Consider the following 13,314-nt stretch of genomic DNA (forward strand, 5'->3'; position numbering starts at 1 on the left):
TTAGGGATGACTGTGAAAAATGAGAAAAATAATTAGCTTTTGAACTATTAAATCATTGCTAATATTATATTTTTGTAGCATTTTACCGTAATCTCTTTTTCCTCTGAAACCTTATGGGCATCGTCTATTTGCTCAAAACCAACCAAACTATCTTAATATTCATGCGACTGTGCTTTAAACTGAACTGATATATAAACAAGTTAAGATAAATCATCATCATAAAAAATAAAATAAAAAAGCTAACATTGGATAGCACCTGTAGTGCCCTCATCTCTCCAACAGATGCTCCCCTAATGCCATCCTCCCCAGCTCCCCTTAGAAACGAGGCAAAAATAGATAATCCACCTTTTATATTGTAGATACATTTATATAATCATTTTTTGTTTTTGTTTTGTTTTCTTTTTTTACAATGGAATTGCTCCGTCATACAAGATGACTGAAAAAAAAAAAAAAAAAAAAGCACACAATACAATCAATAAACCAAACCTATAGAACATATGATTGTCACTTACTTGCGAGTCACAAAAAAAGTACATACCGCGAATAAATAATCTACAGAAATATGTACAATATGCACAACAAGAAATTCAATGGAAGTGCAAATAAAGCTTTGGATCCCTGCACAGGAAATAAGGTAAGCAAATGTGAGCCAGCTGTCCCCAACATACAGTATGAAGCAATAGTCATCCGAAAGTCATAAATTTACAGGACATTTAGTAACATTTAGGCTTTGAGCTCCTGCATTTAATGACTTTTAATAATGAACTGCATGAAACAAAAATCTGAGAGATTAAAATGGACACATTACATTATGTACAGCGTATCGCATTCCACGGAAAACTGGAGTGTTTTCAGTGCTTGTCGTCCAATGCGGATCAAGGCAACAACCACGGGACTACAGGCAGAGACGGAGAAAAGTAGGGATCCAGAGAGAAGGCTGCTCACTGCAGAGGATTAAAAAAAAAAAAAAAAAAAAAAAAAAACTCATTGCACCTCTGCTGGCTTCCTTAGCTTGTAGTGACTGAAACATTCTATGATATTTAACACTGTACAACTCTGCTAACTTTCCCATCTAGATCGAGAAGAAGAAGAGGGAAGAGAGCTGGTCAAAGGAGGTCATGTGTGCACGTCACTCTTGTCGGGTCGGTAACACACACTCTTAGCATAATGCACACATGTGAGCTGCAGTTGTCTGTAATGTCCCGAATTAAGAAGTCCTGCTGGGTGCGGTAGCTCCAAGTTACCCAGAGTTCAAGTACTCCAGTGCCACTTCATAGCAAAATTTGTATTGGTCCTAGCAGGAAAGAAGAAACAGACAGAGGCATTAGAGATGTGCAGGAGTTGGCCTGAGTCTCCCAAGTCATAAAGTTAGTGTCTCCTAAGTCATAAATGAATACTACAAGCCCTCTGGGGATTTTTGCTATTCCCAAAGGGCCTGTTGTTTGTTTGATAATCATACCATTTAAATCCTATAACTCTGACAAAACATCAATGGGACTTTAAAGTCGAGGCTTTCGGCACATTAAACAATCTCAGTTCTGCACCAGACTGAAACTAATAAATAACTGACATATTCAAGCGGATGAGAAGGTATTGACTTTATTGCTTTACTGCTTGTCACTATAGAATACGCGTCACAGATGCAGATATATGGACCCCTAATCGTGCGATCACCATCTTCACAATCTTCAGCGGCAGAGGAAACTAACTGTCAGATACTTCTTCTTCATAAAAGTTGCAACAAGCAGCAGCATAACGCATCACTTCCTCTTCCACTGGCGGAAAACGTTTGAATAAATATGAGTTGATTTAATATGGTCCGGAGCTGAGTGTTTTTAGTGTGTCCTCTTGATTTTGGATTCCTGATTTTTGATGTTTTCTGTGACGAAGGCTTCAAAGCTGTATTAATATAAGTGAATTTTGACATCTTGCCACAGTTTATGTTGAGAGTTGTCAAACTTACGACTCACGGGCCCAGAAGTAGCCATTCAAATGATCCAAGACAGCCCACTAGCTAGCTTTGCAAAATGAGGAAGTTAAAATTACAGAGCGGGTCTGCTGGAGGTTTTTTCACGTTAAAAGGGAGTTTTTCCTTCCCACTGTCACTGCCAAGGGCTTTCTCATAGGGAGTCATCTTATTGTTGAGGGATCTGTATTATTGTAGAGTCTTTACCTTACAATATAAAGGGCCTTGAGGTGACTGTTGTTATTTGACGCTATATAAATAAAACTGAATTGAATTCATTGATGCACGCATTACAGAGAGGAGGCATCAGATGAAAAGTTCAAAATAGTTAGTTATTGAAGTCATAATTAAGTAAAATAATTTTGCTCTTTAGTTCCAAAATATCATACATAAAGGTCCACTGTCAGTTGTAATGCACAAGTGAAAGGCCCCAGGACACACAAACTGGGAAATATCAGGAAGGGCGTAAAGCCAAATGAAATATTTGAAGGTAACACTGCTGTGTTGACACCATGTAGTTAAGGCAGTAACTGAAAGTAGCTTTTTTAATTACTTTTTTGTGAGATTAATGAGTTTAAATCCCTGGTGTCATTCGTACAAAACAACGGACAGCGAACAAGAGAGGTGAATAAGAGAGTGCAGGCAGAGTGGAGTGGGTGGAGATGAATATCAGGGGTGATTTTTGACAGAAGAGTAGCAGCAAGAGTGAAAGGGAAGGTTTACGAGGTAGTAGTGAGACCTGCTATGATGTGTGGTTTGGAGATGGTGGTACTGACATGAAGACAGGAGGATGAACTGGCAGAGGTATAGATGTTGCTATTTTTATTGGAAGTGACCAGAACAGACAAGTTTAGAAAAGAGTACGTCAGAGGCGGCACAGGTTGAGTGTTTTGGAGAGAAAGTTAGACAGCCAAGGCTGAGATAGTTTGGACGCGCAGAAAGACAATATGTTGTTCTCTCTGCTTCTTCAGCCATTATACCTAGATTGCTGTAGATTCCCAACTGGTACTGTGAGAAACTTAAAACAATATTCTGATTTATGAAGACTGCATTTATATCAAGTTTCCAGCTCCTGCAGTGTCCCTCACCAGTAGGTCCACCATGTTGGGCTTATTATTCCTCAGTGTCTTGACAGCGTGGAAAACATCCACAGAGCGCTGGTGCTGAAGCATCTCACACACAATGCTGATGGCACAGAATGTCCCACTGCGGCCGCCTCCATTCCTATGGTTGTGAGAAAAAAGTTAATTAAAAATTTCAAAGTCATCCAAGAAGAGTTCAAAAAGAAAGCTAAAGCTGACACTAAAGGCTCACAAAGGGCTGAGGTGTGTTTTGATGCAGTGAAGGCTTTCAGTCAGTAGGTGGAGATGTTTCATTTTTAATACCAGCAGGGAATGAAGTTGGAAACTTACAGACAGTGGACCACAGTGCGTCCCTCTCCCCCGTCGTACTCCTCCTGCCATTTATCCACCTGTCGAATGAGCTTGAGGAAGGAGCGTTTGGACATGGGCGTGTCTCTGTACATGGGCCAACCCAGGAACTGGAACTGCTGCACCATCCGGTAGCCATCCTGAGGCTAGAGGGGGGGGAAGGACAACAGTTATCCCAGGTTAATACACATATGTAGGGGGGAGGGAGTTAATCGCTGTTGTATAAAGATGCAATCAGACTGTAAAGATGCAGGGAGGGTGAAGCTAAGCTTCATCAGAGGCTGGATAGAGATGGTTAAAGGGCGCGAGGAGTCGCTGAAGAGATAAGCGTGCAGATAAGACAGGGTGATAGATGAGCACAGTTGCTGCTGGAGACAGATAGTTAAGCAATCTAGGATACAGACACTCTAAATCACACTCAGACATATCGATCAATAACACTTGTCCGCGATCATGTGTGATTAGCTTGTAGTGCACTTAACATGCTGTAGGTGCCTCTGCCGGCCAGAGGATGTTACAGCACGTTAATATGAGGAGCGATTATTGACAACAGAGAGCAGGCTGTTGGGATAAACAGCTTACACAGGTGACTGCAGGTGATGCCGGCATGGGTCAGGTGCCTGTCTGTGCAGTGATGTCTGGTAGCTCAAAGTTAAAGGGTCAGTACACGCCATGTTGTGAGATATCTCTCTTTGAGGGTTTGCTCACGATTCCAGAAAAATGCAAGTGAACTAGATTTGTGATATTTATTTAAATCATTTAAAAAAAAACAAGAGTTATTTCTTTATTAGAAATAATTTAAATATGGGGCTCACTTCAAAATAAATCTAGGGTGTCACAGGATGATACGAGAGACACAAAATAAAAGCAAATGTCTTTCTTTTTATGATTTTTCTGACTCATTGCATGAAATAATTTATCCTCTTTTGGCCACTTCAAAAATGATGCAAATGAAACTGTCACCTTTAAAAAGAAGTTGCACATTGTGCTGCGGATACATTAGATTCCACTTATAAGAAGTATGTGTTGGTAGTTTTTGTTCAGCATCGCCGTGTTCTTGTTCAACCCAAAATGTGTTAATTGACGGGAAAACCTGTTTTCTGCTTCTTTTTTTTTAACTACATGTGACAATTTTCTCAAGCTGTCTAAGAGACAATTAACTTGTGGCAATCACACCTCCATCCAGTCAACTGGTGCAGTGGCACAGCTTGAACGGACAGGCCGACGTATGAGTGGGACGTGTGAGGTGTGCAGTCACAGAATAAATTGGCTTCACAGCAGGGAAGACAAACAAATTTCAAAAGTTACAAATAAATGGGCAGCAAAGCAGAAAAAAAACAAAAAAAAAACCCAACAACTACACATCAGGCTGATCACACAGAATGCTTTTTTTGTTTGTAGCTTGTCCATTTTGTGTTACCGTACCCGAGCCGCATTGTAGATCCGGAATATTCTGCTGATGATGTCCTCTTCCAGATCAGCGGAGACAAACTCCACCTGGATGGGTCCGTGGCGGTGGACTCCGTTTTCTGGCCAGTACTGTGGGCACAACTAAACCAAATAGGCATGTGCACATACACACACACACACACGCATACACATATATAGAGAAATGCATGTACACCAGCACGCAGACAAATCAACAAAGGGAAACACAAGAAAAGGAAAGATGACTTATTAGTTTCAGATCCAAACTATACTGACTAAAGACTGTGACTCTGATGTCAGCTCCTTTTATACACTTGCAAAAAAAAAAAAAATTAAGTCTGAAGGCAAAGTGACACGGTACAATAGGCAGAGTCAAAAGAGGTGAATTCATTCAATACAAAGTACTTTTCTTTTTAAAATTGAACATTGAACATTTTTTTTTTTAAATTTGAGAACATTCAATACAAAATTTTTTTTTTTTTGATATTGCAGAAACTAAACACAGGTGTTCTCCAAGTTTGGGAGCTTTCTCCTAATCAACTAACCCTTTGTTCAACAAATCCAACTGAAATTTCTCAAAATCTTTGGGTAATTCTTTTGCCCCTCTTTAGAAAACATGCACATTCTTTGTTCCTTAAAAGCAGTTTAAAAAAATTGATTCATGTCTAAGATGAAAAATGTCATCAAAGGCAAGATCATCAAAAGATTGATTGATGGAAAGATAATTCATTGCCTGTATTTTTGATGAAAGAAATGTATTGTTCCTGTCCTTTTTCTGGTATATTCCTACAGCCCAAGCGGCTAAACATTTCACACCAACAAACTTGACAAATTTCATCTTCAGCAAAATTATTCCATCCTTTTAACATACATCATTTCCAGCCAAATAAACTTTATATGTTTAGGCTGAAGCTGCAAGAGACAGTTAAAAAAGGTCTGTGGCCACACCCATTTCCACTCAAGGCTGTCTCCTTGGGTAGTTTTGTACCACTTTTAGCGCTGACACTGCTTTTAAATCACTCTGCGGATGTCTTGTTCTAAATAGCTGCACTTGTTTGTCTATAACGTGTCTGGATCTCCACCAGTGGGTCAAAATAGTCACCATTCAACTTTTATTTTTGGGGAAGAGAACAAAGTGATAGGCTGGGAAATCTGGCAAGTAGGGTGGATGTAGAGTGAAGATTTGTTGCTGTGGCCTTTTCAATGCAATGTGAATGGACCAACAGTGTCATGCTAGCACTGCTACGGCATAGAGTGCCCTTAAATCATCTTCCTTCTCACATGCCTTTCTCTGACCCTAGGGAGGCATTTATGGTAAACAGCCCTTCATATGTAAACTCTGACTTGATGCTCAATCTTTAGGCGAGGACATTTATTCTCTTCGCTTCATTCTCTGAAAACCGCTGTTTGGCATCTGGGGCATAGTCAGAAATCCAGCTCTTATCAGCAGTGATTGTGGACACAAATGTTTGGATATGTGGTAAAATTGCAGATGCAAATAAGCAAGTGGGTGTCAGACCAGGACTTTGAGGGGCTGATAAAGATACCAATCGTCCTAGAGGCTGTGCAGGGTTTCATAAGCAGTCGACCCTGAACAAGAGACGAGTCAAATTTGGAATGGGCATGGACTTTCTGATCTCTTATTGTAAAATAACAAATTACAAGCTCTTGCAGTGTCAGATGGACAAAGCAATGCTACCTTGGGTTTTGCAGTAAAAGACTGATTAATCAATATTCAATCAATAGATTGTTTCAAATAAACACTAATCAGCAGTTAACTCTAATTACAAGTCTTAAGTGGCAGTTATCAATATTAAGACTGACTGTTCTTGTGCACTGAGCAGAAACCCTCTAGGATGGCCTCGCAAAAGCAGTAAAAACCCCTCCATTTCCGCTCCTTTATGAGAGAAAGCCCAGTTAAGAACTTGCACCTGTGGAGCCAGTCGCCAGCCTCAGAGCTCTAAATCAGACAAATGGAAGCTTACACACAGATGGACATGTCTCACATTGACAGACATGTCATGTCACAAATGCATGCCACAGTCATAAACAATCAAGGGGGAGAAAAAAGGGACCATCTTGGAGAAATGCAAATAACAGACCTCAACACGGGAATCCGGACGGACATGGAAATAGTTGCTTACTTTGTGTCTCTTACACACAAAAGCAGAAGCACATATGCTGTCTGTGTGGCAGCTTAAGCACCGCTTTCCGCCTTCCTTTTAGAGCCCATCAAAACTTGACAAATTCAACAGATGCAAAAACAAAGATGTTGATGGAGAAGATGGTAAACCTCCCTCGCCTTCATTTACTCCTCAACCTCCACCCACCCCCTTCCTACCTTCCCACCTGCGCTGCTTTCTTGGCTTGCTGACGGGCTGGCTACAGTGAGAATATTGAATGAAAGGCCTTTTCTATCCAGCCAGTCACCTAGGGAAAGGGGATTTGGATGGGGAGAGCAGCCTGGCTTCAGGCTTTGATCCCCGGGTGTTATGACAGAGCCTCGGGCTGAGAAATCTGGAGTCTCTTCCACAGGCCTTCTTTTCTTCGTCTACTTTTACAGCAAGTCCTATTCCTTCCACTCTGCAGTATATACCTTATTTCAAGCATATTCAGTATTCATACAAATATATAGTTTCTCTAACATAGATACATCCCTCGGGGTTTCCCTGGGTTTGTGAAATGTAATCATTCAATCGGTTCCCATCAATGTCCTTTTTGCAACTTTTAGATTAAAAAAAAAAAACTGTCATGAAAGAACTCATGTCTCATTTGTTTGTGAGTAAAATTCTTGCATTAAAATTCTTCCTTCAGGATTTCATGTGCTTGCTATTTATTTAAGCAAATGTACTGGGTCGGGTTTACCTGTGCTGGGTCGACATCATTGAGCATTACTATGGATGTGCAGTGGTAGTCCAGCACCAATCTCCAGAAGTCCTTTACTGTGTTTGGCAATGGGTGCTGTGTCACTATGAATGCAGAAGGCTGCTTGTAACTCTGGAGGGAGGGAAGAAGAAGAAAAAGAAAGAGCTGATGCTGAATAGACCAAGTGCATGCTTTTGTGCAACACTGTCAAGAATAAAACCATTTCTAAAACGACCTCCGTCTCTCAACCAGACTTCCTGCTGAGAGCAGTTTTCTAATGGAGATTCCATGTCTAGGGAGATTATTTTAGGACAGAGCACTTTTAATGTGGTTTCTGGCTCCCCAATGTAGCCCAGTGGGGACTGAGACAATCCTGTACCTGAAAGGTCACCTGCTCAATCCCAGCAGGAGCCAAAAAGTCCATCAGCGAGCATGTACCTTGTCAAGGTGTTCTTTGTTAGGTCCCCTTAAGAATTGCTAGACATAGCATTTTCAATTGTTTCCTTTGATGTTTCTTAGATACTGACAGATAAGTGCTTAATTAGAAGTGACAGCGATTCAGAGATGTTGTGAAGTCTTAATTCTGTGGCAGAAGCTCTTAACTCAAGTAAGTCCTAGGTGGCTGCAGTCCAAGTTAAAAGTCTCAATGAGTAAATTTCAAGTCAAGATTGCAAGACTTAAATCTGAATTTTGACTTACTATACTCTTTATAAAAATTAGCAACATTTAAAAGTCACATAAAAATCAGCATTGTATAGCAGGCTGAAATACCAACATGTCGTAGGTCTTACTTCTACGAAAAAAAAATGCAAAATCCCTGCTTTCAAATCAGCAACATTTTAAGGTTCCAATACACAAATACAGGCAGCTGCAGTTTCACCAATTTGTGATTCAGTGCTACTTTACCACTTTAAAATTACAGCGATGAAATCAGCAAGATGATCTGAACCAGCATGCAAGCAGACAGACTTAAAAGTGTAAAATGTTTGACCCTTACATCCATCAGAGCGGCATTGATGTAATTGGAGCTCTCGCCGTCAATGGTGATCAAGAAGGGAAGGCAGCGGTCCGGAGGCAGGACGTCCATGCAGCGGTTCTTCTCGTGGTTTCTAGGCAGCAGGGCGATGCTGCAGTCTTCCACCCGCAGCGTGGGAGTCACCATATTGAGTGTCTTTGAGATTGAAGCAGAATTACATGGTGTCATACTGACGCAGGAAGGTAGGCACTTGGGTTTTGAGTGCGCTAATTATCTCCCGATATGGTAATTAACAATGCAATTCTTTGATCAGTTACATTAGTGAAAGCTCCGACTCCCCTGAAGTGACTGGGATAAAACTTAGAGTGGGGTGGCGCATTTCATATAACTATACATTAGATGCATCACCTATTTATATAAAGTACGTTTATGCACAGAATTTGTTTAAAGCAGCCTCGTGCTTCAGATAATGTGTCATCATGAATTTGCACACACTGTATGTGTCTAATTACGTTAAATAGCTCCTCACCCTGAACTCCTCTTTAATGGGGCTGGAGTTTGTCTGCGGGTCCAGGCGGTTCATGTCGTAGTAGACGGAGCGGAGCTGACTCGCAGGAATGGTGGTGTCGCCACAGAGACATGCCTCCAAAATGGCATCATGGATGAAGACATACTGCTCCTGAAAAAAACAGCATCCTCATTGCGCATCCATCAGGCATCTATGACTTATGACAGAAGACAAGCTCCCCCCCCCAAAAAAAGAAAGTTTTATTTTTTATTTCTACCACTGCTATAAGCAGAAATATGTGAGCCAGGGTTTTCCTCTGTTTTTGCTAGAAAAATTCAGTGACCTTTCCATGACCTTACTGGGATTATGCTTTACCCCCACGGCAGTTTCTGTGTCTAATATTTGTCATTGTCTTTGTTCAAAGGTTACAATACATATTTTTGCATTTTTTTGGTACACAGCTTATTTAATTCTCTTATAAAACCCAGAATTGTATGACATTTTCAAAACCTTAAAATATTTAGAAGTCTAGCAGAAAATATTTTCATGAATGACTTGACCTTTTCCATGTTTTTTTAGGATCCTATGAAACCTCAGTGAACTTATCAAGGTTAGGATTTCCTCATGAGTATTGCTATCATCGTCACAGGAAGGTTAATGGTTGAGTTCTTATATAAAACCAAAAACAAGCAAACAAACAAAAAACCCAACACCCACTGTGCTCAATAGCGTGCGGTCAGAAAAACATAAAATCGTAACACATTTCCTCCTCCTCAGTCAGTCACTCAAGCAGTGGACATGGCGACACAGCTTGATGCAAATCTATTCTGAAGTGACATTTCCAGCTGACACTTCCTTGTCACTTTGTACCAAAATCCACACACATGCACAGGGGTCAGATTTACAGATTGAAAGGGGAACATGTGTTGCCATTTGTTAAGTCTAAAGCAGAATGTGAAATGTTGACCTCAGAGTTTGACTATCCCTGCCTGGGTCAGTAAGACCAGCTCTATCAATCCGCAGATTGATAGAGCTTATCTGAGCTCATAATATGTAAACAACAACAAAGCATTTCATTTCCGTGGTTAAATTAAAGCATGGTAGGATGGTGGTGTGTGGCCGCGGGGCTGAGGAGCTGTGCCAACCAGCCAGAACACCTGTGAGGGAAAATAGACACATACACAGAATTTGAAGGTCACTGAACTTGAGGAGAGTGACTCAGGGTGAGCAGCCTTTGGTCTCCAGTTGCTCAAATCCCAATCCGGACGTCAGCAATGAAACATTTGCCCATTAAATCCAATGACGCTTGTGATTTAAAGGGAATTACGGTGAAATGATGCATTCACCGAGACTATGGACACCTCCAGATGGCCGGTGTTCAGGAAAGCACAGAGTCTTTCGGTTGTCCGCATCAGCGTAAAACTATAGGATGAGCCGGGGATGTTTTGAAACCATCAATATGAGCCAAATCCTCAACACTCTAAACCCTTTTATTACAACGCATATTGCCAAGCACTTGTGTTTACCACTTGGAGGAATAGTTAGGGTGTGCACTCCAGTAAACGTCCTTTGTGAGAAATTATCATTAAAAATGTAACAGTAGTGCGAATTGTAACAATAAAATCCACACTCCTGTTCTAGACATAAATATACCAGCTTTGAATATGAATATAATTCAAATAATATTAAAAGCAAACTAAAACAAGTAGAGCACTTGCTTAACATCAGATTATGTTAATTATTTGGATTGTTTAATTACATAATGAACATATCTTTGTTTGAGAAAAATGTTACACTTGAACTGGCACTTGAAAGTGAATGACAGGAAAACATTAAACTACCGTATTATACAGCATTTACAAAAATAATGAGCCTCATCAGTCACTGGGAAAATGCTTAAAAACCTCTTGTGGATCACCTAAGCTGCAGAATTAACGACTAATAAATGACAGGCGATGATTTATTTGTTCCAAATATAAAACATTCTTTTAATGACACTGCTTCTGGCTGGTATGAATTCTCAGCATTTGTTCAGGACCAGAGAAGCAGGGGGCTCAATCTAAGAATTATTTATTGATTCTAGTTAATCCACTTTTGAAGACCAAAACCTGTCAAGCTGCAGTCCTGCAGTTCTGTATTTTAGTGATGTCTCTGTGGAGAACTGTTTAAACCAGTCGTACAGTACCTCAGTCTGAACCATGTTGACCCTCCGTGAACGCAGCTCCCTCACACAGTTGTAAATGTCCACCACGCCCTCTCTCTCCGCCATGTCCAGCATGATGTCAATGACGATGAAGCAGCCTGTCCGACCGGCTCCAGCGCTGCGGACAGACACGGATTTTTATTCATGAGAAGTGAGGTTTGGTTTTTTTTTTTGCTTTAAGTTTAAAGAAATATAACTTTTATGAGGTGGAATAAGATTAAATGATTTCCCTAACAATAAAAAGTTGAGCACACTAGGGTTTCACATCAACAGCTTTACTTGATCTGTTGCCAACATTAAGAGTGCCCAGAGGTCACTTATGTTTCAAATTGGCTATTTAATGCAGTGATTACCAAGCACCACAGGGAGACCAGCTCAACTAAATTAAAAAAAATTAAATTACAATTTAATTAAAGAATTAAGTGGACCTGAACAAGTTGAAGCAGCAAAGCTAACATTAGGTTTAGGTGGCATGTAGCTAATAGGGATGCCTAAATTACTAAAAACAGATAAAAAACAAACTAAATAGCTACGTATGGAATAGTAACAGCAAAAACTGTTGGCTAACAATGTGAACAAATCACTGAAACTTCTAAAATATACCTAGTTGAAACACTGTTTCACTATTAGCTAAATGTAACTAGTTTAAAATGCTAGCTAAAACGAATTAAAACAATGAAGGTTATTGTAAAAATGGGGCCACCAGTTGAACATAAGCTAAAATTATGGATTAACAGTTGCTAACAAAATGAATAAATGATTACTGGCTGAACATAATGGATAAAAAGGTAATTTCATAATGATAAATGTATATCTGTTTGTGAAGGATGGAAAAATAATGGGAATTGTTAGCTTGCTAACTTGCTATCCAAGCTTGTAAATATGATAAATGGTAAACAGAAGGGGTTTGTGAGCTCACCTGACAAGGATTGTTGGAAACCACTCATTTATGTAATGTTACATTACGATTTATGTTTTAGCAGTTATTACGATCCCATAATTGTGACCTACACTGTAGTGTACATTAAGCCCAATATACAGTACAGTAGAGGTGAATCAAAATTTGCTTGTTGTGTACACAGTACTATAAACACCAAAAATGGCAAATGATATTTAAAAACCTTAACACCACAACATCTTTCCATGGATACTGTCCCAGTTACTAATACCCAGTTTTGGGGACTAGTTCTTGGATTAAAAGACTGAATGAAAACGTAAGTAACATACCAGCCACAAGGCAGTACTTAGCTATACATATGTAACTTCTGCATTGAGCCGCTATTAGTCTAATGACTATTGTATAAAAATACGCAAATCACAAAAATAGGTACACATGGGTTAGAGCTAAAACACAAGTATCAAGAAGAGTTCTTCGTCTGAGTGCACACCAACCTGCAGTGAACCACCATGGGTCCGGCATTGGTCAGGGTCTTGGACTTGACTCTTCTAATAAACCCCAGAAGGCCGGTGGCGTGATATGGCACACCGTGGTCCGGCCAGCCAGTGAAGTGAAACTGTCGGATTTCCCGGATCTCATGAGCTCCTCTCTGAGGAACACAGTTTAAGCACACAAAGCAAAAGAGAATGTAGTGAGAAGAACATGGATGTGTGAAGTCTTTCCAAAGTAAATACGGGTTGAATTGAATATCAACACACTCTTCATCAAGATCCAAGAAAGGTTTGTACAAAGTTTAATCTAGCGATGAACAGGATGTTTAAGGCCAGTGTAGCCATGTGTCTTCACCTACTGTAGCAGCTATCTGTCATGCTGATATTATACAATATGCACTGCATTAGTTATCTGGGCACTTTGCATGTACCATAAAGAACAGTATATTCCTCTATGTTATATTAGTATTTGTGTTTATTCTTTGAATGGATATTGCCTGAAGATTTTATAAAATGTCACAGTAGAATGTAACAATTAGGAGTTTTTAT

The 13,314-nt window shown here is 40.0% G+C and overlaps 1 protein-coding gene across 4 annotated transcripts in view; it reads right to left on the reverse strand.

Annotated features, from left to right (window-relative positions):
- Positions 1-346: 346 nt before the first annotated feature.
- LOC146553313 (receptor-type tyrosine-protein phosphatase mu) overlaps positions 347-13,314 on the reverse strand; it is a 165,115-nt gene continuing 152,147 nt past the window's right edge. For 2 of the 4 annotated variants that reach the window (XM_085253206.1, XM_085253203.1), the window contains 9 exons: positions 12,769-12,923; positions 11,359-11,494; positions 9,195-9,344; positions 8,687-8,860; positions 7,690-7,821; positions 4,822-4,947; positions 3,379-3,542; positions 3,055-3,190; positions 347-1,294 (listed from right to left, as the gene is read on the reverse strand). In XM_085253206.1, the coding sequence (XP_085109332.1) occupies positions 1,241-1,294; positions 3,055-3,190; positions 3,379-3,542; positions 4,822-4,947; positions 7,690-7,821; positions 8,687-8,860; positions 9,195-9,344; positions 11,359-11,494; positions 12,769-12,923 (1,227 nt within the window). In that variant the 3' untranslated portion in view covers positions 347-1,240. The remainder of the gene's footprint in view (positions 1,295-3,054; positions 3,191-3,378; positions 3,543-4,821; positions 4,948-7,689; positions 7,822-8,686; positions 8,861-9,194; positions 9,345-11,358; positions 11,495-12,768; positions 12,924-13,314) is intronic. The other 2 variants (XM_085253204.1, XM_085253205.1) reach the window with 2 other exon arrangements.

Source organism: Mchenga conophoros, linkage group LG18 (assembly GCF_057382185.1).
Source record: "Mchenga conophoros isolate Kocher_MC1m ecotype Shallow Benthic linkage group LG18, M_conophoros_male_GT1.1, whole genome shotgun sequence".
Classification (NCBI taxonomy): Eukaryota; Metazoa; Chordata; class Actinopteri; order Cichliformes; family Cichlidae; genus Mchenga; species Mchenga conophoros.